The sequence below is a fragment of the Pleurodeles waltl genome, chromosome 4_1 (genome assembly GCF_031143425.1).
Source record: "Pleurodeles waltl isolate 20211129_DDA chromosome 4_1, aPleWal1.hap1.20221129, whole genome shotgun sequence".
NCBI classification, from domain to species: domain Eukaryota; kingdom Metazoa; phylum Chordata; class Amphibia; order Caudata; family Salamandridae; genus Pleurodeles; species Pleurodeles waltl.
Genome location: NC_090442.1, coordinates 840,685,591 through 840,712,624, shown reverse-complemented (window position 1 = coordinate 840,712,624; position 27,034 = coordinate 840,685,591). Strand labels below are relative to the sequence as shown.

At 41.8% G+C, this 27,034-nt stretch overlaps 1 protein-coding gene across 1 annotated transcript in view; it reads right to left on the bottom strand.

The window, feature by feature from the left end:
- ANKS1B (ankyrin repeat and sterile alpha motif domain containing 1B) overlaps positions 1–27,034 on the bottom strand; it is a 518,534-nt gene that overhangs the window by 189,993 nt on the left and 301,507 nt on the right. Inside the window, exons 4-5 of the mRNA XM_069229598.1 lie at positions 23,745–23,891; positions 17,037–17,108 (exon numbers count right to left, since the gene is read on the bottom strand). Coding sequence (XP_069085699.1) covers positions 17,037–17,108; positions 23,745–23,891 — 219 coding nt within the window. The remainder of the gene's footprint in view (positions 1–17,036; positions 17,109–23,744; positions 23,892–27,034) is intronic.

Here is a 27,034-nt window from a genome sequence, read left to right as displayed (position 1 = left end):
GGTATTGTTCTGGACCTTTACTCCTCTGTCCAAACAACCTATTGCATATCAATTGAACACTGTTCCAGGTACTCTTATCAGAAGCTCTCTTGAGCCGTCTATAATGTTTCACTGTGCAGACTTCTTCTGGGGACAGTATTCTTTCTAGTGATAACTTTTGCAAGGCAAGTTCAAGAAATTCAGGTGTTCTCTTGTCCAGGCACATTTCATCAAATTCATAATGTTCACATGCCAGCATTCTGTCAGCAACACTTCTGTGCAGAGGGCTCTGCAGTAAATCTATGTCAGGCGATATTTCAAGTTTTATATGAACAAAAGAAGAGACTTCAAATCGGGCATGCAGTTTGTGTCTTTCAAAAATTCCAAAAAGGTCAGTTCAATTTCGATGTTAGGAATTTCATATTGGATTAAATCTTTCATTGCCTTCTGCCACATCAAATCAGGTAGACTTTCGAGATGTGGAGTAGGTGGCTCACCACAGGCATGGCAGTTCCAGCAGCACTATTTGCAGAAGTACCCCTAAGTGACATTTGAAAAGGTACAATGTGGTCTCCACCCAGACCTTCACCAGCCACTACTGCTCTGTCATCCAGTCAAGATCCAAAGCTGTAGTTAGGAGTGTGATGCAGTGTGACCTATTTCACCATGATGAGCCTCAATTCTATTTTCTGCTTTTATGCTCAACTTTCTACTGCTTTCATAGTCATAATTCAAGCATGTAAATCTATGAAAGTTCCAATGGTTCTCCAATGATTGTCTATTTTATAGATTCATATGTGACCTGGCCTCTTTTTCACTTCCTCTTGACAAGCCACGGAAATCTGAAATGAGACTTCTGCAGATGGAGAGGCTGTATGGCTTTGCATCTTTCCTCCACAGTGGCTGAAGTTCAGAACGAGATGGATGTATTGAAAATTGTCATGATGAAAACATGAAAAAAAGATATCCAGTAGAAATGTGATTGATAGCTAAGAAACTAGTTTTCGTGCACCATAAAAGTTGCTCAACTTCTCTCAGTCAACCACAACAGAAAATGCAGATTTTCAAAAGAATAAGGACTGTCACAAAAAATAAGTAGAGACACAAGCACCATTACAAGCAAAAGATCTATAATCTACAAGTATCAGCAAAAGTGTGTATGACAGTCGCGGCTCGCGGAAGAGGCGGGGCAGTGCGCGGAGGGAGTAATAAAGATTCTTTTTTTTTTTTTAAACCACTTACCTATGCCACCGTCACCACCACACTGCTCCTCTTCTGCAGACAGGCTGCAGGCACAGGCTCCCAGCCTGCTCTGTGGCCAATATTGACGCTGCTTAGAGCAGCGTCAGGATTGGTTGGGGGCACCCAGCAAGGGCACTCCCAAGCAGACTGGGAGCCTGTGGAGACAGCCTAATGCGCATGTGTGTTTGGCCAGCCCGAGATGGGCGGCCAAACACACATACGCCCTGAGGGGGAGCATTGTGCACTCCCCTTCCTCTCACTGCTCATCACCCCCGTGGCACCACCAATTTACAAGAAAACCATAATAAACACAGTTTATTATGGTTTTCTTGTAAAGGTTTTGCAGCTGCCACTGCTGGCGGGCAGGCAACGCTCCTCAGCCCTAATGGAGGAGCCGCCCCTGGTGTATGAAACCCTTTTTAATCAGTAGGAAAAAAAACAATTATTTATTATTAAAAGAAAGAACAGTGCCGTACCAGGCAGTGAGAACAAATGAACGCAACAAAGACATCCAAATTGAATTTTGTAATAAAAATATGCATAGGTTTGAATTGCTCCACGGAAGCACTTGTTAACAGAATGTAGGCAAAAGATACTTTAGCATCATCTCAGTTATATATGTTAGAATTATTCCTGAAATGTAAGTAGAGAACATAGTGCGATTGAAAAATAGCCCACTCTCAGTCTGTACAGTAATTAAAAATGTATGCAGGTGTTTAGATATAAGAAAATGCTTATACTAAAGCTATTTATAGTATTAGCTACTATGATGGGATTTCTAACCAAGCAGAAGATCCAGGAAGCCATGAGCCAGAAAGTGAAAGTCATGTGAACCCTTTTGTTGCTATGTTACTTACTGTTCCAGTCACCTCAAAGAAGCTCATTGGCATCAAAAGGGGATTTTATGAAGTCTCCAAATTGCCTCACAGAATGGGAGCAATTTACTGCACAGGCATCACTCTTAGAAATCTGTATTTCACAGGTATTTCCCCTCCAGCCAAAAAGGCCATCAACACCTCTACATGTGGTAGGTTTATAATAATGGACTTTCCTTTATAGCTCATTCAAAGCACTCCCCCAGGTATTGGCATTACTCCTGTGCATTGTAACATAGTTGAGTTTCACACAGTGCAAAAGAACACATTCAAATACACCATCCGACCTTGTAACACTACAGAGGCAGGGTAAGATACAGTCACTTAGTGATATAGTAAACTAACTCACATTGTCAGCGACAATACTATCAAATGTATCTTAGGGCCTGATTGAGATCTTGGCGGAGGAGTTACTCCATTGCAACAGTGACGGATATCCTGTCCGCCGAAATCTAAATACCATAAAAAACAATGGTATTTGATTTTGGTGGACGGGATATCCGTTACCATTGCGACAGAGTAACCCCCTCCACCAAGATCTAAATCAGACCCTTAGTTTTGTTTTAATCATCAGAATGTAGAGATAGATAGATAGATAGATAGACAGATAGACAGATAGATAGATAGATAGATAGATAGATAGATAGATAGATAGATAGATAGATAGATAGATAGTGTTGTGAATCAAGCAAAACTACTTGAACACCACCACAGGAATGTCATGTGCTTGCAGAGAATGTTCACACGGAAGGGTCTGTCCCCGGTGATGACATCTGAGAGGTTTCTTTGGTGCTGGGTCCACTGACACTTGAGATCCCACTGCAGAACCCGCATATGCCACCTGGGGAAGTGGACAAGTTGGCTTCATTACGTCAACAGGCCATGAAGCCTCAGAGCTGCTCTTACAGAGATCCAGGACTGAGTTTAAAACGTGGGGATCAAAGCCAGATATTGTGAGCTCACTGTGTCCACAACATCTCCCATAAAAAAGTATATCCCTGTGAAGGAACCGAGTGGCACTTCTGCTTCATCTGAAGGTGGGCTAGGACTGTCTGTGGCAAGCCCACCTTCAACAGTTGGTTGTTGAAGAGGTGGAAAACAGGTTATTTCCAACCTCTGAAGATAGGCCGTAGCCACTACCTTCACTTCTTTAAACACATATGAGGAACTGGTGAGGGTGAAGGGGAGAAAAGTAAACTGATAATGCTCTTGCCTGACCTTGAACCAAACGTAGTGTCTGTGAGCCTGCAGGACGTGTTCATGAAAGTAGGCGTACTGCAGGTCCAAAGCCACCATTCAGTTGCTTAGATCCGGGGTACAAGAAGCTGGGCCAGTGTGAGCACAGGAAGCCATTTTGAAGGTGAAGTTATAAAATTGTATGAAGGCTTTCATCTTTCTTTAGCCTGAGGATATACGGAGATTAGCAACTCGTGCCTATTTCTGAGCTTGGAATCTTCTTGGTGGCCTCTTTGGACAGTAGAGCTCAAACTTCCTGCACTAAGATGTATAGGTGCTCCTCTGAAAGCGGCTCTGGTGATGGAAGAAGCTGTGGTGGATCATAAAGTAACAAAAGGGCATAGCCCTGCTGGACTACCTGCAGGATCCACCAGTCAAATGTGATGGATTGCCACCCTGGAGGAAAATGTTGGATCCTGTCTCCTGCAGGGTCATTTTCAGCTGCTAATGGTAAACTACAGCTGATTAGAGGCTGCTGCCACATGGGAGGGGGATGAAAGATCGGTGCCCCTGGTGACCTGCAAACTGCCTGCCTAATCCTTGTCACGGGCCATAAAGAGATTGGGGTGGTGAGGAGAGTGGATTATTGCACTGTGTAGATGTGCTGCCTCACCATGTAATAAACTCACAAACCTGTATTGGTTCCAGTTAGGTGTGTTTGAAAAACCTTAGCTGAATCCTGTGCAGCTCTGGTTTCACACACTCAGGCTTTTTAGAAAGAAGAGAAAAGCATTAAGAAGTATAAAAAACTGTTTAATTAGAAGATAACAGAACACAATAAAAATCGGACACAATTTTATAAAAATTGGTTGTATTTTTATCTTTAAATTCTTTAAATAGACTCTTCAGTGTACCCTAGGTATGAATTTTCAAAGAACCAATAAAACACAGGTTTTCACTGAGTCCAATAAATCATTGTGATGGGCTGATATAGTGGTAACATTTTTAAACTTTTATAACGTATGAAACAACTACTAAAGCACTCTTTGGACAGCCAACTCCGGCAGGGAGCTAGTCACATAGACCAATAATGTCCACTTGTACAGTTTCCTCACAGTAAAAGCAGTCTCCAGTCCAGTTCTAAACTCTATGTGCGAACTACCATAGACTTTAATGAAGTGATCCTGATGTGAGGGAAACTTGATGATGAAGATGCTCAACAATGTCTAGCAGGTGATAGAGGTCTTCCTGGGCCACCCCTCGGTCCACGAATACGGTGGAGTACATTTGGCCATAGGGGGTTATGTTTCTCAAAGTCACGGTGAAGTCCAGACAAAAAACAGTTACCACTGGTCTACTGGTCTTCACTTACTGTGATTCCCTTTAATTAGTAGTAACTTCCTTGCTGTTTGACCAAACTGCACGCTGACAACTCTCCTAGGTCCAGCAGACACAGGTGTAACTTTTGAGGGTCAGGGCTTGGTCTCCCAGGCTGCACTTCAATGAGTGCCAATCTGGCAATCAGGCGTTCTGAGGTATCAACTCACCAAGCAGACTTATTCAGCTTTTGTGGCCCTGCAGCATTGACAGAAAGCCAGCTAAATGACTCTTGGAGTTGCCTCCTCTGTCCAGGGCTCGGGACGACTTAATCAAGCAGGGCTCCACAGGCACAGTCATCTCTTTGCTAGCCCAAGGAGCAGAGTGTGCAGTTCAGTCTTTGGTGTAGCCTCTCGTTTTGCTGGGTCCAGGGAACAGCAAGGCAGTCCTTTTTCGTTCCTTTCTCCAGTACAGACATAATATGAGGTCTGGATGTCAGGGGTGCCATTTTTATGTTCAGGCTGTGCCCTCAGGGGATGCCGCAACCTCTAGCCAATGGGCCACCAGGTCCCCTCCTACCAAGTGATGACTACCTGTGAAGTGTGGCATCTACCTAGCCCAGAATGCACCATTCTACCCACTCTCAACATGGCAGAACTCTTCTCTTGACATGTAGAGCTCCCTAGTCCATTCCAGAAGTGTGGTTACCTGGGGGCTATACGCTTATGGTAAAACCAGTTTGGCAGCAGCAGCTTTTCCCTCCCTGTCCTCGAAGGCAGCCTGTCTGCAAAAACAAAAAAGTAGTCCCTCTTTTGTGCGTCCATCAATTTTCATTCAAAGATGGCTTCCCCTTTAAAATGTGCCTTTTGGGCTCACACCCTGTTTGGCCTTCCTACCATGGAGAGGTCACACCTCCTCCAATGGCAGGTGCCTTGTGTTCATTCCTGAGGGTCATTCACACTTTCTCCCAAAAGAGAAGAAGTCTCTCTTGTGGGCAATAACCATAAATGGTCACTGGAAGTCTTTGGGCAACAAAGTGGCAAATTTCAAAAGCTGCCACACATGAAAAAATTAAATTCAACATGAGCATCAAATCAGGTTTAATGCAAGAATTCCTTGGATACTTCAAGTGTCATATTTAGTAGACCCATTCAAAAGTTTGCACTGCTGAATTATACGAGTGTAATGCTGTACTCACCAATAGGGCTACTATATTTTTCCACTATAAAAACCATCAATGCAGAGGTTTTACTGTCTTGACATGTTAGTTAGAAAACACATGTTCAACAATTTAACATAATGTACCCTGCCTTTAGGGATCAGTAGGCCTACTTTAGGGGTGACTTATAAATATTAAAAAGGTTCTAGTGTGTATGCCCATGTGTATTTGGACATGCTCTCTTGGTACTCTGGCAATATGATGGTTTTAAATGTCTAAATATGGTAAAAATCCATATTAAAAAGGAAAGTTTGGGCTTTGCCTTGCATTGAATGGCGGTGTTGGGTTAGTAGGCTTAAAACTGCTCTGCCAGGCAGAAAAAGCGGGCAAGGAGTCATGCTTTGTGTTGTTACACTTGTGATGGCAGAATAGGTGTTGCAGTTCGTGAGAGATACTTTATTTTACAGGTCCTGGGTACCCCTTGTACATAAACTAGGGTCTTAAGTAAGTTAACTTATACCAACTGTAGATATCAGACACATAGAAAGGTCAGAGCACTGGCACTGAGACCTGTTTGGCAGGGCTCAGTGAACCTTCAGAGTCGCAAAACCAGCAGCATCAGTCCAAAAACTTGGGGATCACCATGCTAAAAGAGGAATTTCCTTTTTGGGTGATTGCAGGGTGGAAGTGGGCCTGCCATTTCCTATACATCAATCCTCTGGAATAGCCTCGTAAAAGGCCGAAACTGGTGAGAAAGCTGTCTGGCAGCTGTAGTTAAGTGCAAAGAAAGCACAGTTTTCCTATTTTCATTCAAGCATTTCAGTGCAGATTAAGCTTTTTCGTCAAACAGACAGTATCCATCAAGAGGCTTATTTATAACGGATGCATGTACATCTCCATAAAAACTTGAAGATCACATCCATGCATGATGACAAAGCAGCACACTAGTACAAACTGCTCATCCCCCCCCAAAAAAAAGAAAGAAAATCAACAAATTTGTGGTATCCAGACCATCACAAATCATACATTTGGTTGCTTCCTCATTATTTTGAATGGTTTGAACAAAGGAGGTCCTAAACTCTTCTGAAACTGCTGGCAAGATCTCTGTTTTGACTGACCTCAAGGCTAAGCTGGCCAAAGTGAACATTTGATCCCCTAATGCCTACATTTATTTCAACTCTATATCTTGGGGGGGGGGGGGCTGATTGAAGCTCAGAGTTTGGAGACCTTTTGGTAGAATACTGTTGTAAATGTTTAAGTAAGTCCATAAAGTCCAGATGTGAGTGCACCATCAGAGGCACTGGAAACAGAAGCTGAGCTGAAATGGGAGAGACCAAGTACCAATTTATTTTGGGTTCTTGTAGTAGTCCTCTTTGGAGTCATCTGGGAACCTCAGCCCCTGGTTAACCATAACCATTACTGTCAGAATAGATCACTTCTGTTTTACTGTATTCTTCCCCTTCTTGAATAAACAAGGATTCTTCCCAGAGTTGATCAAGAGGTTCCAGTATAAATTGGATAGGACAAACTGTGGACGGAGTGTTAGTTAGCACTACTGAGATGGGAACTAATAGTGGTGCCAATTATGATGTTGTGAATGGTGCAGTCGAAGCGGGAGAACCAGTGATGCTACTGCTGACACTATTATTGCTGAATGTGTGGTTTTCAACTTGTGTGCTCACCAAAGATGCTGGCTTGATGGAGGAGCCTGACAAGGCTGATGGTGCTGTTGACAAGGAGGATCTTGATGAAGAGGATGATCTCACTGACAAAAACACCACTGATGACCAGTGCTGTGACCTGGTCATTGAATAGGCAATTGCCCACAAGACTGCCCCAATGATGAGGCGTAGAAGGAAGATGAAGAGTCTAAAGGCTTGTTTTTTGCTTTCTTGGGAGATTTGACACCTGAACTAGGAGTATGCTCTTACATAGATGATGCAAAAGGTTCTTGAGGTGGGAGGCACGATTGTCTGCAAGGCGGAGGCTTTGACTGGCTTCTTGCAGCTGTCCAGTTACATTATTTATTTCTGGACCTTGGACAAAGCCTTCAGAGGGGCACTCAATGGATTTTTCATCCAGATGGGCAGCCCTCAGTCAACACACAGAATTGCTTTCTAGGACTTTGTACTGAAAGTCTTACAGATAACGAATTACTTCCAAACTGTGTAGAATGGAGAAGCAAGTAAGTGGATTTATTGTGCAGGTCACCAGGGTAAGCATTCTTAGCTGCACAGGATTCACCAGCTCATAAGAGGTACTATTTTTTTTATTTTTTTCCCCAAAATAAGGAGCCAGAATTGCACTCAGTCAACAAGCCAAACAAGAGCACATTTTTTGTATTACATCCTGAAGCTGAAGGTGGTGGCTAAAGTTCCCAAGGGAAGGGACCGTAAAAATGAAGAGGATCGACAATGCTGATGAACAGCAGAGATCAGAAGATTCAGTTCCACTGAACTGACATGCAATTGTGCTTCTCAGTGAGAAAAAATGCATTTCTTCCCACCGGACTGGCAAAGAGGTATATAAGCTGTAAATGGCATATCGCTGTTTCACTGTATTCGAGTGTGTATGTAAATTATTGTTTAAACATTGATTGCTGAAGAATCTCACGGCAGACAGAGAGCAGTGCAAGCATGTGAATCTGTGAAAAATCCAATGCTAGAGAACTACTAACACTATTAAAAAATGTATGTATGCATTTGTACAAATACAGCATCAAACCCACCTTTCTCAAGTACTTCACACAATGAAAGTTAAATGCCTGAGCTACTTATTTATATAAGGGGTGTCAAACACAGCGAAAGGGGAGGCCTTCTGATGGAATTTTTTAACATTTATGTAAATGAATTTGACACACAGTACATCTAAATCGAATTAATTTATGTTGTCAGTGATTATTTTAAAAATCTGGGAGGGACGCATTCTTACAGAGTCAAAGTTAGAGAATCCTCTAAGCGTCTAAAGGAAAAGAAAAGTTTATGGAGTTCAAATGCGAACCACTACAAACACTGAAACATCAATATTTGTTGTCTCGCATCTGGTCTGTTAAAATGAATCCTTATAACTGAATAAATTACTAAACAACAGCGCCCCCTCTGGCGACGCTCAGTGTGCGCACCTACACCTGTGTAGCACTTAAGGCAGGATGCGTGTCACAGCGCTATCACGGGGCAGGTATCTAAAATCACAACACTGAACGTGGTTATAGGATACATGGGACCGTAAGGAGCTCGCTTTTTCCTAGAACCCACACCCTGTGAGGGACCCAAAATGCGTTTTCATCATGTTCAGCTTCTTCAAATGCCACGAATGTTTACATTTGCGTATTAGCAAGACTATCTCCTCCACCCACCCTCATCTCCACTTTACTGGATACAAGAATTAAGGGAGTTCATCTTAAAGTAAAACTTCTGTTTTTATTTTTCACATTTTCTAGTCAAAATGTGACTGTTTAAGGCGTGCACAGCGTCACAGCAGCACCAGGGTTCTATATAGATGAAGTCTGAGGGGCATATTTATACTCCGTTTGCGCCGAATTTGCGTCATTTTTTTAGACGCAAATTCGACGCAAAACTAACTCCATATTTATACTTTGGCGTTAGACGCGTCTAGCGCCAAAGTTCATAGAGTTAGCGTAATTTTTTTGCGTGAACACCTTCCTTGCGTTAATGATATGCAAGGTAGGCGTTCCCGTCTTAAAAAATGACTGCGATGCATATGCGTCGTATTTATACTCCCGGGCAAAAATGACGCCCGGGAGTGGGCGGGACTAAAAAACCCGCATTTGCGCCGGATTTTAGCGCCTGGGTCAGGGCAGGCGTTAAGGGACCTGTGGGCTCAGAATGAGCCCAGAGGTGCCCTCCCAAGCCCCCAGGGACACCCCCTGCCACCCTTGCCCACCCCAGGAGGACACCCAAGGATGGAGGGACCCACCCCAGGGACATTAAGGTAAGTCCAGGTAAGTATTTTTAAAAAAAAATGTTGTGGCATAGGGGGGCCTGATTTGTGCCCCCCTACATGCCACTATGCCCAATGACCATGCCCAGGGGACAGAAGTCCCCTGGGCATGGTCATTGGGCAAGGGGGCATGACTCCTGTCTTTGCTAAGACAGGAGTCATTTCAATGGGGGATGGGCGTCGTAAAAAAATGGCGCAAATCGGGTTGTGGCGATTTTTTTGCCTCAGCCTGACTTGCACCATTTCTGGACACCCATACGCCATTTTCCCCCTACGCCGGCGCTGCCTGGTGTACGTCGTTTTTTTTAACGCACACCAGACAGCGCCAGCGGCTAACGCCGGCTAACGTCGGCTAACGTCATTCAATAAATACGGCGCCCGCATGGCGCTTCAGAATGGCGTTAGCCGGCGCTAATTTTTTTTACGCAAAACTGCGTTGGCGCAGTTTTGCGTCAAAAAGTATAAATATGGGCCTGAATCTTTAGCCAGCGCTAATTGTACTGAGCATCGCATGAAGGACATGATGTTGGCTTCCTTTCGGAGATAACTGTGTTTATGATCGCCACTATAAGTATCTGCTACATGCTGTGTATTGTTATTGTTGTTATAAAATCAAATGTTAGCTCAATAGCTGCCAAGAAGCTTTATGTCATGTGTGACATCCTCAGACAGTTTTGCATATTTAGCTCACAGCACTTTGTGCTCTGGGGCAGATCTTTTTTTGCTTTGGAGTTATACAAATTGGCTTAAAAATCGCGGCATGTGAAATATTTTGAAGCAATGCAGTCTTTCATTCTAAAGCTGAGAAAGCCACCAATGTATAGTGAGAGCTCTGGCCTAGCACAAAAACCAAAACCAGGGACTATGGAACTGTCCATTATTAAATCCACAACCGATGATATGTGAGAATATCACAAGGGTTTTTAAAATTTAAAAAAAACATTTCTGAAATGTGTTTCCATTTACTATTTTAAATGGGATTACTGCGTGTAGTGACATTATTCAGATTCATAGTTTGGAAACCTTCTGCATAAATGGGTATAGCGACATAAGGTGGTTTGCCTTCTTCTTACACAGTTTGCCCATGTTTCCAATCACATACGAATCTTTCATGGCTCTGTAGATGTGAAAAAAACAATCGTCACAAAAGTGTGAGCTCATTTCAGTCCAAACTCCCCCTGTAAACAACTCTCGTTCCATTGTCTAACACAGCACACTGAAACTTCAAGCTCATCAGTTTGAGCATAAATGGTGCAAGTCCTACGACTTTACACTACGGGGCCAACTCACAAACTGCATTGTGTAATATATTTAGTACAATAATACTACTCCCAAATCACAAGCCTACATGCGGGGGAAGATATGTCTCCTGTCCTTTCTGTCCAGAGATCTCGGTACAGTGCAGAGTCTCTGCACACATACATGTAATATATTATTGGCAGTGGCGTTGGACACAAATTAAAAGTGGTGGGGCGGGTGCGGGGGACACAGGGGGAGGACGAAGGGGGCTGGGGTATATATATATTTTTTTTTTATAATAATAAAAAAAATAAAACCCCTACCTGGTGCTGCTGGCTGCCTCGTGCTCCTCTGCCTCCTGGTCCCAGCAGTTTCTGGGGCAGCATCAGAGACTCCCTGTGCAATCCCCACACTGCTCTCATACTATTATCAAGCATAAGAGCAGCGTGGGGTTGGCCTAAGCGGGCTGGTGTACCGCTTGCTCAGGCACATGGAGTCTGTGCTGTTTTTCCAACCTGGCTGTGCAATACAGCTAAGTTGGAAAAACCTAACTGCACATGTCTGTTTGGCCGGCCTAGAACGGCCAGCCAAACTGACTTGCGCACTTAAGCGCACACCACTACTCCACTCCTCCTCCCCACTCCCATGGTCCAGCCCCGTGCCTCCCTGCACATGCTGGCTCAGCCAGCAGACGAATAATAAAATGAGAATAAAATATTGTTTTATTTTTCAGCTGCTGGCTCTGAGCCTGTGGGGGGACGCTCCTCTGTCACTGCGGAGGAGCCGTCGCTGTTTAGTGGTAAGTTTGAGAGGGAAGATGAAGTGTCTGTAAACTGGGGAATACTTATTGCTAAATGGGGAGGGTTTTGGGAGGAGTAAAGAGGCACTGGGGGGAGGGAGGGCTAGAGGGCTAGAGAGGTGTATTGGGAGGGTTATGCAACCTGTACAAACAGCAAACCCACTGCTATTCACAAACTGAACTTCTAAATTTACCAGAGCCAACAAGCATTGGCAAAGCCAATAGGGCTCGCCTATGCAAGAGTTAATGGTTTCGCCAAAGTATTTTACCTATGTTGTATCCCAGCCGGGCTGCTGTTCAGCATGGCTATAAGTTAGTGGTCTAAAGGAGAGGGATGTGGAGTGTCGTAGAGTGGAATGGTTAAGAGTGGAGTACAGTGTTGTAGAGTGGAGTAGCAGAGAGTGTCATGGATAGTGTTGAGTCACGTAGAGTGGCATACACTGGAGTGGCATTTAGTAGAGTGCATTGGTGTAGAGTGCATTGGTGTAGAGTACAGTGGCATAGAGTGCAGTGTCAATGAATGCAGTGGTATTGAATTCAGCGGCGTACAATGCAACGTTGTAAAGTGGAGTGGCGTATATTAGAGTGGTGCAATGTAGAGTGCCTTGGTGCAGAGTGCATTGGCGTGAAGTAGAGTGGCGCAGAGTAGAGTGGCACAGAGTCGAGTGGCACAGAGTCGAGTGGTGCAAAGTCGAGTGGTGCAAAGTCGAGTGGCACAGATTAGAGTGCCATAAAGTGGTGCAGAATGGAGTGGTGTGGAGTTGAAGCATGCAGAGGGTATTAGAGCAGAGTCGAGTGTCATAGAGTGCAGTGGCTTAGAGCGCAGAGTTGAGTGGCATAGAGTGCAGTGGCTTAGAGTGCAGAGTCGAGTGGCATAGAGTGCAGTAGCGTAGGGTGGTGCAGAACAGAGTAGCATTGAGTGGCGCAGAGTATAATGCCACAGAGTGCAGTAGCATATAGTAGAGTAGCATAGAGTGGAGTGGTGCAGAGTAGAGTAACATAGAGATCAGTGGCAGAAGGTGCAGTGGTGCAGAGTAGAGTGTTAGTGTGCATGGAGGAGAGTGGCATAGAGAACAGTGGAGTAGAGTACACTGATGCAGAGTATAGTGCAGTGGTGTAGGGTGCAGTGACAGAGTGCAGTTGTGTAGAATGCATTGGTGCAGAGTACAGTGGTTAAGAGTAGATAGGCATAAAGTGCAGTGCCATAGAGAAGAGTGACACAGAGTGGAGTGGCATACAGTACAGCAACGCTGAGTAGATTGTTTTAGAGTAGAGTGAATTGGTGTAGAGTGGACTGGTGCAGGGAAGAGTACAGTTGTGTAGAATGGCATAGAGAGTAATAGCGTAAAGTGGTATAGAGTGCAGTGGCATAGCGTGCAGTGGTGCAGAGAAGATTAGAGAGGCGTACAATGTATTGGCGTAGAGTGCAGGGGCTTAGAGTTGAGTGTTACAGATTAAGTGCACTGGCGTAGAGTGTAAAGGCATAGAGCGCAGTGTTGCAAAGTGGCATACAGTACAGTGGCGTAGAGTGGAGTTGTGCAGAGCAAATTGGTGTGGTCTAAACTAGAGTGGTGTAGAGTGCAGTGGTGAAGAGTGCAGTGGTGTAGAGTACAGTGGCTAAGAGTGCACTGGCATACAACAGAGTGGTACAGGTCGAGAGATGTAGCGTAAAGTGGTGAAGAGTGCAGTGGTGTGGAGTGGTGCAGAGTGGAGGAGCGTGGACTGCTCTAAAGTGGAGTGGTGCAGAGTGGAGTGCAGTGGTGTGGGGCAGAGTAGAGTTGAGTGGTGTACAGTGGATTATTCAAGATGTGGTAGCACACTACCATTATTGACATTTTGAATTGAAAAGACCATTACATTTATACAGACACATACTTTTGCTAATAAAACTACACATTGCATAGACAAAAATGTGTGGAAATTGCATCACCTAGTGTAATGATTTGCCTGATCATATTAAAGTATTTGTTTCCAACAGACTTCAGGAATAACAAAAAATGTGCTTCATTTGTGTTCCTAATTCTGATATATTCTGAAATATTTACACAGTTTGTTTAAATGTCGCCCAGTGCTAGGAAAACAAATATTTCCCACACCCAGTATCCAGCATGATTGTCACATAAATTGTCTCACTTTGAAGTCAGAGAAAGAAAAGTAAACATGGCCCTTGGAAGAAAGCACCTGACATTTCACGTAGGTCTTTGAATGCACAGCAAATGTGACGAGATAAGAACAAGATTTACAGGCCTGTTTTCTAAAGGGAGCACTGGGAAGGATACTGTAAATAAGGTTTGGGAAAGGGAAGGTAGAAACTCCAACTGGACAGTCTAAAATAAATAAAGCCAGCTAACAGAAAGCAAGAAAATGTGAGTTACAAAGCCAACAGCAAGCAACAGTAGAATGCATTCCCAGGACAGCTTTCTGTATGGCCCTAAGATGTCTTTAGCAAACGAGACAGCTGCACTCTTTGGTAGTCTGCGGTTCAAAATGACCCAAAACAGTTGTAAATGTGCTCCAGCAACACACATGGCCAACCAAATGTACTGCAAAATCCTTCCAGAGAAAACAATGAAGGTAGTGGCTTACAATAGAACACCTCAGGAAGTCATGGACACTGTTGGCTCTGCAGATAATTACAACCAGTGCTCTTTAAACCTCCTCACTCACCCAGTTCAACTCAGTAACAGTTGACACTCTTTAATATACTAGCCTCTATGCGGCCTCTGGGCTCCCCTGATAACCTCATACGTGCATAATGGATAAAAGTCTAATCTCCATTACACCAAATCTTTACTACCATTTTCAACTCCTCGCTCACTAGGGGGATGACACCAACTTTATGGAAAAAGGCTGTAGTCAAAACCTGTTTCACAAAAAATGGACCGAGGCTAGTTGCGGCCCTTTCACTTTGGAGGTAAAGGAAGATATTTCAGTTGGGAGGCCTAGAGGATACACTCTCCTTATAACAAAATGCACACCACAAAGGTATCCCCAGCCTAACTAGAGAGACTCCTATCCTATGCAAGTTTCCGGTTTGAATTTGAAAAAGAAATGTCTTTCTTTTTTATACATGACACTCACCCACTTTAACAGTGGCATGCTTCATCATCAGGTCCATCCACGCCCCTAAAATCCAGGGTGGGCTCAAACATATTCCAGGGAGCACTTTTGATATTATTGCTAGCGAGGAAGACTATGTAGATAAAAATACCTCAAACAGGCCAAAGTGTCCTTTTATTGGAGGTCAGCATGGGTGTGGGTTAAAATCACCTTGGGGGGGATTTTTAGGATGTTATGGTCCTATGACCCTCACTTATCCTACTATTAAAGTCGGTAAGGGTCATATATAAAAAGAAAGAAATGTATTTTATTTTTCAAAATCAAACCGGGAATTTGCATAGGATAGGAGTCTCTCTAGTTAGGGTGACCATACCCTTTGTGGTGTGCATAGTCAAAACCCTTTTAGGAAAGCCTTTGTTAAATCCCAAAGGTATGAGTAACTTCTGCCCAATACATCTGTTGTTTTTTATGAGCAAAATAGTGGAAAAACAGGAGTATGTGAAGGATTGCAGTATTTTTGGATTTCTGCCCCTGCAGGACCACTGAACTTGTTGTTGTTTCAGATCTTGACAACCTCCACAGAATGGTTGATGACAGTGGTGTCAAGGCCCCAATCCTTCTCCATCTGTCTGTGGCCTTCAACACAATCAACCATACCATTCTGATCTCCAGATTTCTAAATGTAGGCTATTTGGGTTTCGTTCTCACTTCTTATCCAGAGAACTATCACCAAGTAATGTCCCTACCTGCTTTTTGGTCCAAACTCAAATATCTCAGTTATGGTGTGCTGCGGGGCTCCATCGTGTCACTCTTTCTGTTCACTTATATGCCTCCTCCGGCCAAAACTACTACATCAGGAAGGAGCACATTTTTATAAGTATGTAGATCATACCCAACTGATTTGGGGCCTTGCAGACAGTCCGGTACCCACCTATGCGAAACGGCAAACTGTCTAACTTTGATTTGATTATGAATTTCCACTAATTGTTTGCAGCTGTACTCCTCTACAACAGACCTTCTGATTTGCTCTAATATCAAGAAACACCGTTGTTTAATTGACCCCTTCTTATAGGCCCCATACCAATAGCTGCAATGTATGTACGTAATTCGGGCATACACACTGATTTAAATCGCTCTCTAAAGACCCATAGAGCCAAAGTAGTTGAGACTTGTTTCTGGCATCTCAAAACTCTCAGATCGATGCTTTCGGTCATTAATAATCGGTTCTGTGTGCCGGTTTAAATTCCCTAGTCCAGTCGAGATTGGATTATGTCAATACAGTACCTTGCTAATCCATTCAAAATCGCATTCCTCACTCTGCATTCCAGTGCCTTTCAACAGTTCCTAGAACATTCACGGCTACTTACAAAAGCAGAGCACAATTATAGACCTATTAGGTCAACCAGACATTTTCTAAGTAACTATGCTCAAGTCAGGGTCAAACCCCAACCATATGAGTCATCCTCACTTGTCAGCCCCTCCGAGTTCTGCCCGCAGGCTTTGCCCAAATGACCTTGAGCCCCTCGGGAACCCACCCTCCACTTTTTCCCTGTCCCAGTTCACCGCACAATTGGAGCTTTATTAAAAAAAAAAACATGGATGGTCTCATCGTGCACAGAAGCTTCTTTCTGCCTACCCTCCCTCCACAACTAGTAAAACTGATAGGCACTAGTAACTGAATGTACAATTAACCTGGCTCTGTATCATTTAATATGTTAAAAATCTAAAAAAAGATTTAAAAAAAAGTGAGACACACCTACGAATCTCTTTGAAACGGTGTTGAGTGCGCATGTGGCATCCTGTTCGATCCTAACTTTGGTCTTGCACCTGTTGAAATTGCGGAAAGCTACCACTGAGTAGCTCATTTCTAAGCCACACTATGAGCTGCAAGTAATAGAGCCTCCGTTGCTTTCATGCTTTAGTTGCTTAGCTCGTTTCCGGTCCGGTTGCTCGTGTCTCTGTGTAATTGTCTACTGATGTGAGGCCATCAACAGCTCATAAAATTTATAAAACCGACAGCAGGGGTGCTATCGATTTTAGTCTTGGCTGCTGCTGGGGGATTTTTTGTACCGAATCTTAAACCCATTAAGAGTGAACGTCTCTTTGCACCAGTTACACTGCAACTAGTAAAACGAAAATGATAACTATATATATATATATATATATATACATTTGCGTCTGTTTACGAATATATGGGTATAACACTAATAACTGTAACCTAAAAACTTACCCTCATCTTTGAGCAAGCCTCTTGCGTCGACTCCGTTCCCCTTATTTCTTTCATCAGTAGCGATCCTAAGTACTAGGAAAAACATAAGATAACATCTGTGAAATATGGAAAGGTCTCTTCTAAACCAAAAAGCGCTAATGCGAATAAGTCTACAGCAGAAACAGTCTTGTAAACAGAGATGCAGATCAGGCGAGGCCTATAGGTCTAGACCTAGGTGGGTTTAACGCTGCTCACCTTGAACTTCGAGGACTCTACTTATGCCACACTAGACGGGCGGCACATGAATTTCAACAAAACAAGCATGATTTCTGCATCAGCAAATCTCCAAAGTGCAGTGCACAAACTGCAAACATTTACAATCAGCATTTGTACAAATGCGTAAAAAGAGGGATGGATGTGGGCCCATTCCAGTGCATGCTCTTATCACATGATCTACTCCCGCAACCCAGCACCTGGGTGGTGCGAGTATAATGCAAATACAAGGGGTCAAACCCGATTCGCATGTCCACTGTAGCCGCGCTGTGCAGGCACGCTTAACTAGAATGAGGTGCACAATTCTAACTTAGATCCTTTGTAAAGAGGTAAAAAATATACTGCGGTTACATAAGAAACCCTCAAAGCTCCAGCAAGACTATCCTAGTGCCCAAATTAGACTATCATTTTGGGAATTCTTGGCTTCTTTGCGTTTAACATGGGGTTGGAAGTGCAATGATGTACTCTAAATAAGTCCTTTTTATGAGCCAAGAGGAAAATGCGTATATAAAAACCAGCAGTGCTTACACTTGGGAAGTGCATCCCTCTGCATCATCCTTGATGAATGAAAATCTCTTTACTGGCTAAAAGTCATCCCTTAAGTAGTATTCGAAATGCCACTATATTCTGAATTGTCTGGGGAACGTACAGGCAGTGGGGTAGGAGTTGGGTGTTAAATAGAAAATACACGTCCAACAATTTTTTTTGAGGTGTCCTCCAGTTTAAAAGCACAAAGCCCTACAGGTACAATAATTGATATATTAGTAATGAGGGCGGAGGAAAATAATTTGTTACAACATTCAGATTATCTATGTGATCCAATAATACGATGAGATGGAAACAGTGTCTGACCACAGGATGTGGGAAGTTCTGGATATTTTTGTGAAAGGGCATCTGTTAAGAGGTTCATGGAACTAGGAATGAGGTTTATATTGAAATCATATTTAAAGAATGGTATGTCCACCTTGTCCGATGACTCTTAGCACGACACATTGTACTGAAAGCGTATATTTCTGTGGTCCATACTAATCTCAAAAGGTTCCCGTGTTCCAATCAGGAAATCTGGCCACTCAGAACAGCCCACTTTTTATAATAAATATGGAATACGTGTAATCTCTCAATTTGTGAGAGAGATAAAATATGGGGTGTTCGAGTTAATCATCCTAAAGCCAAAGAAGAACTGCACCCATGGTTCCCACAGAGAATTTATACGTGGGATTAGGGTGGCGTAAAATAAGGCCTTGCATGTAAGATTTTTAAGTTTACAAAAAGCTTGTTCAGATCGTGAATCCCAGTGGAAGTCCTGTTGGGTATTTATGTTTTTTAAAGACTCTACTACTGTCACTGGTTACATATATTTTAGCAACACAAAAGGATAATGGACGGAGTGCTGAACAATGCAAACACTCACCCCCAGTCACAGATCTGGGTTTAATCCATCGTTTTATTGCTTACCATGCCACCCCAGTTTGGACCCAGCCATATGCAAATCAGTCTTGACCCTGCTCCTCATGGGAACAGTCCAGCTGGTTACATATATACATTTCTTAGTAGAGTGCCAGTATAAGTTGAGAGCAGAGGAAGTGCTGGGTTCCTTTCACATTTGTAGGAGATGTCCATTCCAGGATCTCAGATATTCTCATACAGTTCACAGAAATCTGAAACAACATATTCAAATTCAAATGTTCAGGTTTACTGAACAACTGGTGTTGCCGTAATGTGGACAGTACTTTCCTTCCTTTTTCCTTCATTCCCCTACTTTTTTGTTTCCTTTTTTCCTGTATTTTTCAATTATTTCCATCTTTCCTTTCTTTTTTCTTTCTTTCCTTTCCTTCCATTTGTCTTTCCATTTTTTCTACCTTTTCCCTTCTATCTTTTCTACCTTTTTCTTTCTATTTTTCTATTCTTCTTTCTTACTTTCCTTCCTTATTTCCATCCTTCCTTCTTCCTTTCCTTCCTGCCTTCTTACTGACCTTCCTTTAATTTCTTCCCTTACGTCTTACTATCCTTTCTTTCATTCTTTCTTGCTTCCCTTCTTCCAATCCTTCTTGCTTCCTTTTCCTGTTTTCTTTCCTTCTTTCTTGTTTTCTTTCCATGTTTTCTTTCTTTCCTGCTCTCTCTTTTCTTTCTTTTCTTCCACTCTTCCTTCCTGGCTTTTTGCTTGCTTTCTTTCCTGACTGACATCTCCATTATATTTCCACTCCTTCTTTCTATCCTTTCATTCTTTCTTGACTTCTTTGTTTTCTTTCCTCCTTTCCTTCATGTTTTCTGTGTTCTCTTTCTTTCATTTTTCCTTCCTTCCCTCTTATCTTCCTTCATGCTTTCCTTCATTCATTCATTCTTTATTGCTTTCTTTCCTTCTTTCCTCCTTCCCTTCTTGCTTGCTTTTTCCCTTCTTCCCTTTTATCTTTCCTTCCTTTTTTACCCTTTCTTTCCGTTCTTTTTTCCTTACTTAGTTCTTTCCTCTATTTCTAGCCATCAGCCTTTCTTTCCTTGACTTTTAGTTCTTTCTTTCCATCCTTTTCCTTATTATTTATTGTTTCTTCTTGATTTTTCCTGATTTCTTTTATTTTCCTTTCTTTCCTTCTTTCCATCCTTCCCTTCTTTCTTTCCATCTTTCCTGATGTCCTTATTCTTGCTTTCCTTTCTTTCTTTCATTCATTCTTTTTTCCTTCTTACCTTCTTCCTTTTCTTCTTGCATTCTTCTTTTCCTTCTTTATCAAAGGCAAGAGACTGGCAGCCAACTGCAGAACGATTGGCTTTGCTAGGTCTGTGTTAGCCAAGATCCTCTGATTTTACCAAATGTGTGCTTTTTTGAGACCAAAGAACATTTTTGCCTTAATTCGATGTTTTCTTAGATTGATAAAAATACAGCAGCTTCCAGAACATAAAGTCTGCAAAAACCGTGCCAAAAACAAAAATTGCCAAAAGGCAGACAGACAACGCTTGTTTCATATGAGACTGTACCAAACAATGGCGCCTTGAGTTTTTGAAATTGTTAAATTTATTTTGCCCAAAAGTTCATTTCATTTACATCTGTGATAAGATGAAAATCTCCTTCTTAGACCTGAGGACAGAAACCAAGTGTGGCACTATTGAGGTCTGTCATGTCACATGTCCTATCTAGGAGAACTTTTTTGAACACAATAATGCCCACCTGAAAAGTTTGAAGATTATTATTTGGTAAGTTTCTGGGACTACACTCAATTTGTATCTTAGTTGATGCCTTCATACATTATTCTATGAAAAGAAAAGCAGATACATAGAGGCCAACGAACAAAATTAGAAAGGCAGGCTATAAAACAGTGAGATGCTATGCTCCCGAAGCCCTCTCAGTTTGTATTAGAACAGTTTCAAGTTTACACTGAATGTTTAATTTCAGCACTTTTAACCATGCCTCTTTAAAGATCAAGACACATCTTTAGTAAAACATTGGCAAATCTACAATACCAATGCCGACTGTGCTTTTTCTGAACTGCTATTTGCTTTCAGATGAGGGAAGACTGTTAAACAACTTTTGGTTAAAGCATACAGATTGGTACACTGCTTTTCTGAGCCTTTGCCCAAGCACTGACCTTTGGGGATATGTCAGCCATGCTTCCTGCCCCCCTCACCCTCATTATCAAAACCACACACTTTTTTGTTTTTAGTGGTGTTTAAGTGAATTTATGGATTCAAGCAAATAATCACACAAGTAAGTTAATCTACCACATTATTTGTCCGTATACACTTTCTTACAATGGTTGAAGAGAGGTTCATGATTGGACAAAAGTAACAACACTTGGCTGTGGGCTATCGCTTGATGCCTATATAGTAAAGCAATTCACTGAGCCCATAAGAGGCGGGATGAGGCTTCATCACTAATATCATCAACCATTTTCTTGGTCTTCACGATTCACACCAAGAGCCTATTCGGTATGATTATGCTCTGGATCTGTAGTAATACCAGCTTTGATAACTACTGTATACAAAAGCACAGCGTCCATAAGCCATATATGCAGATCCACAATGAAGAATACCCTAGTTGTTACCTTTTCTGATGTATTGATGGGGCATCATGACCCACATAAGGTTTCACCTCTCAAGAGACACGCACTCCTTATGCTCATAAAAATAAAATTTTAGCATGTAACACTATTGATTTTTGTACATTATTAGAGACTTTGGTATAAACGAGGCACATGCTATATTTTTGTTTCATGCTAAAGAAAACAACCATTTGCAAAGTCAATAGGTCTAGCTTTTTGTAAGGGGGAATGTTCGGTAATAGGTTGCACCCAGGTGTCCTACCATAAAAATGCTAAAAAGAAGCAATACCATGGGCGACAACAATATAAAAGCTGCGAGTACGTCACTTTCCTAGACAAGCTGCATTACAGTAAAACTGTATACTCAAATGCACAGTATTATGAAAAATCATATGATGTTTGCCATCTAAGCAGTTAACTTAAAAGCCGTATACAAAAAAAATTGCATAGGGGATACTTTTGACAAAGGAACAATATTTTTGATGCATATTTAAGAAAAATTAATTGGGCGCACAACTTTCCTTTGTGAACAAAATAAGCTCAAATTCCACTATGTGTATTACGTCAGCAAAGTAAAACAAATGAACGTGCGATGGCGAATAGTGAATAGCACTGTGTCTTTATAACTAGGTAAGGTATCTAAACAGAAAGCACTTCACAAACAAAACTCCCTAAACCAGTAATTAAAATGTTGTTTTATAAACAAAGCAAATACGAAAAAGTGCTAAGACTGACTCTAGTCTAACAAAAGGACTATTTTAGCCTCATCTAAAAAAACTAAAGGGAATACAAATCATACAAGGTAAACATACACAAGATGCTTTGGCCTTAATGTAGTGCTCATCAAACAAAGACAACCACTCAAAAACACATGAAGCTTAGTAGCCGAACTGGACTTAGAGCCGACAGTCTGACATTCTTGTTGTACCACAAGGAAGAACTGATGACATGAAGTCTTCCATACCAGAACCAGCCGGAGTAATATTTGTGTCACCTGAATGTGGGAAAGGCAGCTGGAATTGCATGTAGACTGTCAAGCAGTTTTTTTTGTTTAATGTGACTATGGTAAGCTTGCATGCAAAACCAAACAAACATGTTACCCTTCAAGAGATTGTGTTGTGACTCCAACATGAGTGACGCGGTGCAGCACGAGAGTAAGGTCATTAAACAGCTTGCCTCTGTCTGTCAGGTAACAGTACTGACCTGAATACACTCTAATAACTCATGCAACTCATGCAACCCTAACAGTCAGCTGGGCAAGATTGCCTGACCCGTGGCGCGATAAAGAACTTGTAGTTTATTTCTCCGACCTCACACTGTGTTATCTTATTGATTACTGTGAAACCTTGTTTTGGCCAATGAGGAAGAGGTGACCGATAGGCAACAAGCAAAATCGCCTCAGTGATACAACAATACTTCTGACGGACTTAACCCAACTACTACTCTGAGAAGGGTGTTTTTGCTGTTAAACAGTGTCCCGGTCTAGTCTTCCCAGCTAACACGTCAAGCTCCATCATGCCAAGGAATATTGAGTCTCGATGTTAAAACGAGGGGCAGAGACAGAGGCTCAAGCTCAATCAGCAAACACTATTTTACAAGAATCAATTGATAAAAACCTATTACTCTGAAGAATAAGTAATTGAGGGCCACATGTACAAAGCTTTTTTCTCGTCACAAACAGCCCGATTCGCATTTGCAACGAGAAAAAAGCCTTTGTCGATGCACAAACCCAATTTTGCGATTCAATAATCTCTTTACCGAATCACCAATGTTTGCGAGTCACATTTAGGAAGGGGCGTTCCCTTCCAAATTGCGAGTTGCAGTGTGATGTATGATTGTTTTGTGACTGTGAATGATGCGGTCACAAAACAATCGCAATTAGCACCAATTTCAAATTGGTGCTAACCCATTCACAAAAGGGAAGGGTGGGACCACTGCCTGCTCTGAAAAAATGAAAAGAAAACTTTTAATTTTTGTTTTTGAAATGCACCCCATTTTCCCTTCAGGAAAACGGGGTGCATTTAAAAAAAAAAATAATTATTTATTTAAAAGAAGCCACAGACATTGCAGCCATTCCCAATGGGGTTGCAAATTGCTCCATGAATACTAATGAGGTAGGTAATTTGTGCCCCCATTGGGATTTGCAAACAGTGTGAGGTACACTGTTGTACATATGTTGCTGAGACTCGCAAATGAGTCGCAAATTGCGAGTCGCAAAACTCAACGTCGTACATCTGGCCCTTAGTTTTCAAATGGTCTGTCGTTTTTTTAGTAAAATAAATACAAATTAACTGATATGGTCTAACCGTTCATTATACATAAAGTTATTGCTGGGTATTGAAATAAAATAAAACTGCTCATATGTAGGCAAGATGTGGGTAATGAAGAAAAAAAATCTCATTTAAATGCATCAGAAGTATAGACTTACATATGCTCGATAATCGCATGACTGGAAAATTAGCTTCTCTGGATGATGTTGCCAGTACTGCACCGGGGACGATCCTGTAGCTTCATTTGGAGATCGTAGGTTTACTGATGGCTCTGACCAGTCTCCTGTCTGAAAATCATATTTACTCTAAAAGAAATAATTGAAAGAATTAACTACAAAATATATGCCTTCGTTTTCAATGTAATACATTGCACGGAGGCATGAAAACAAAGGACACAGATTAGAAATAGGTTTTACTGGCACAGCTAAAATGACGATACTCCTGTGAGTGTGGAATTGAGTAACACATGTTTGACACTCGTCGAAAGGTTATTTTCAACCACTGAGCTAGATAAGGATAGTGTTTTCTCACTATTTTTCGATGGATGCTATAATTTTTTAGTGAGTGCAGGTAATCCGCCCTGCAGGCGTGCGGTGCCTGCTTCAAGATGTTGCCTTTGCTTAACAGGTAGGTATCCGGTTGCAAGTTGGTGTTCCACTCCAATAAGTCCTGATTAAAACAAAGGTGACATGTGAAATGTTTGAATTAATCTCTGTCACTATTAACCGTTTCTACCTCGCTTTTCATCTGGGCTGACTAGATCGCCTTCTGGACAACTGAGAGTCCTTATCACCTGGTGTCATTTGCATCTCCTGGCTTTGTGGCCTGGGGAAGTGACCTACAGGCAATTTAGCAATTTCCCACTTTACTGCTGGAGAACCCATGTAACATCAAGAGACTGCTAGTCTGTGGCCTAAATGTCACCCTAGCCCCGTATTTCAACTCTCAAATCAACACTAGTCTACAACCGCTCAAGTTGTTGTGATCTTATACTTTTTAAAGAAATCAAGTGGCTTGTTATGGGTTGCATTAAAACTCCAGCATCATTTCACAGAACGGTCCCTGTAGGACACCAACACTCAGGGTTTTGGTAGTGCCACAGCTCTCAGTTTGCCTGCTGTCTTCTCATTCAAATTCTTATCGCCTTGTTCCAACCTTAGTGTCCGTAACTGATTGATGCTGTTGCCAGTGTGTGGTGCTGTCCAGGAACTCCTCCAAGACAGTTGTCACATATTGGGATGTGGTCTACCTAGCCAGATGCCAAGCCTTGCCATCCCAGATCAAGTGCTGATACTTGTCAGCAAAGTGAAAACTCTGTCTCAACAGCAGGACGCTGTGGGTACTTCATCCTCAGAATATTGATATACGCACTTGGCAATTCGTGAAATAAAATGGTGGTTGCAACTTTCTAGTCAGGTTGCAGTCAGCAAATTGCAATGCTTCTTTTCACACGTGTGTTCATGAAAATTTGCAGATTTTGCTAATTAATTATTCGTGGACAGAAGTAGAGACATTTATTTGCCTCTAAATATCTCCTAAACTATTGAACGGATTTAAACTAAATAACAAAAAGCGCAATCTGCATAGCTAGCTGTCTGCCAAATTTGGTGTAATTCCATCCAGTGGTTCAGCCTATAGATGTCTTGACAGGTCCTATAGGAATTGACATGGGAAACGCAATGTTTTTCGAGCCCCCTTTTTTTCGGCCCCTGCTTGACGAATCACCCCAAAACATCCAGTGTGCAACAAGAATCAAAGGGCCACTTCTTTTGGAAAATCTTGTGAAGATTCGTCAAGCGGTGCCAAACATATAGGCAAGTCAATAAACGCTTTTTCTATGGAAACATGGTCTTTACTATAACAACCTACTGGCAAGCGCCAGTAGGTTATATCTATATATACTACGTGACACCTTCTCAATCACAAAGAAGTCCCAGACACTCGAGGATGTATTTGAAGTCAAATTTAATACTGCAGACGGTAAACTCCCAACACGTTGATCATGGTATGGGGCACCGAACATTCTCTTCATTTTTATCATTACCACCGACAGAGAAAAAAGTGAAAACAAAAAACGGACACACCATTTACTATCCCTGTGCAATGATTACAAAGACAGTCGCCATCTTAGAATGTAAGACAAATACTAGTGAAATGCCTGATATCCCTGCATCATTCAGTTTAAATATTAAATACTGAATGTTGTAACCCATTGCAACATGAATGTATTGTCTCTTAGCAATAAATAATTTAGGGAATTCATATCTTAAACATGTTGACAATATCACAATATAATGTCGAGGTGTTCACATACTCAAACATAGCCGGATTATATATTCCATTAATCAAAGGGCTATCAGTTCAAAGAAATTCACACAATTTTCTCCATTTTAGAATTCCCACAACGTTAAACCAAGTGGAAATATAAAAACAGAAGACGGGCATAACAATTCCTAACATGATGCATTCAAAATGACAAAGATCGCCATCTTAGAATGTTGCATAAATTAAATGTTTAACATACATGTATCATTCAAATTGAATACCGGAACATTCATTGTTATGTCTAATCCCACCATAGTTGTATATGTACATCATTAATATCCCTGGAAAGATTAATACTATTATGTCTCGCCAAAGTGGGCATAATTCATGTAGATATCTTTCTTATTGTACTGCACCTCCAGTTACATCATCAAATACCTAAGTGAATAGTCACTAGTCCCAATACTTATGTGCAACATTAATTAATACAAGGAGGACATCATAATATTCAATCAAGCCCCAGTGGGCTTAATTCTTATGACCTTATATCTATTGTCCAATCAAATCCAGATACCTCCTCAGAAGATACAAATGGATGGAAATGTATGGTCTAAAAAAATCACATCAAATCTGCAGTGGTTATGTGTTAAAGTGCCAATTGGATGTGTGTAGTTTATATACTAACATAAAACATGATTTAGGCTTTGCAGCAGCAAATTCCAGTTGATTTTGGAAAATCAAGAAATAAATTGCAACCAAGTACAGATTTTAGTGACAAGATGGCCACTTTTACAATAATAAACCATAATAGATTAGATGTGTTAGTGACTTAGAAAAGTTTAAGTGAGAATAATGACGAAATCCCCCCCGGCCAAAATTGCAGTGGTCCAGATTGCGAGTACAGGAAAGAACAGACTGCAAGAAATAATCAACATTCTAAGGGAATGAATGGAGGCCCAGAAGGCATGTTGAAAAAACAACTCGTATAGATTAACTGCAGATTTACCACATCAGAAATGAATCAAAAAGCTATTTGAGGCGTGTTGAGCATTCAAGAAAAAAGTAGATGATTTGACCACTAGAACTAAAGTGCTAGAAAACACTTTGTTAAAAGTAACTATGGAGACGGAAAAGAGCACACAAGAAATATGGATATCAATTTGGAGCAAGAAATTCAAACAGT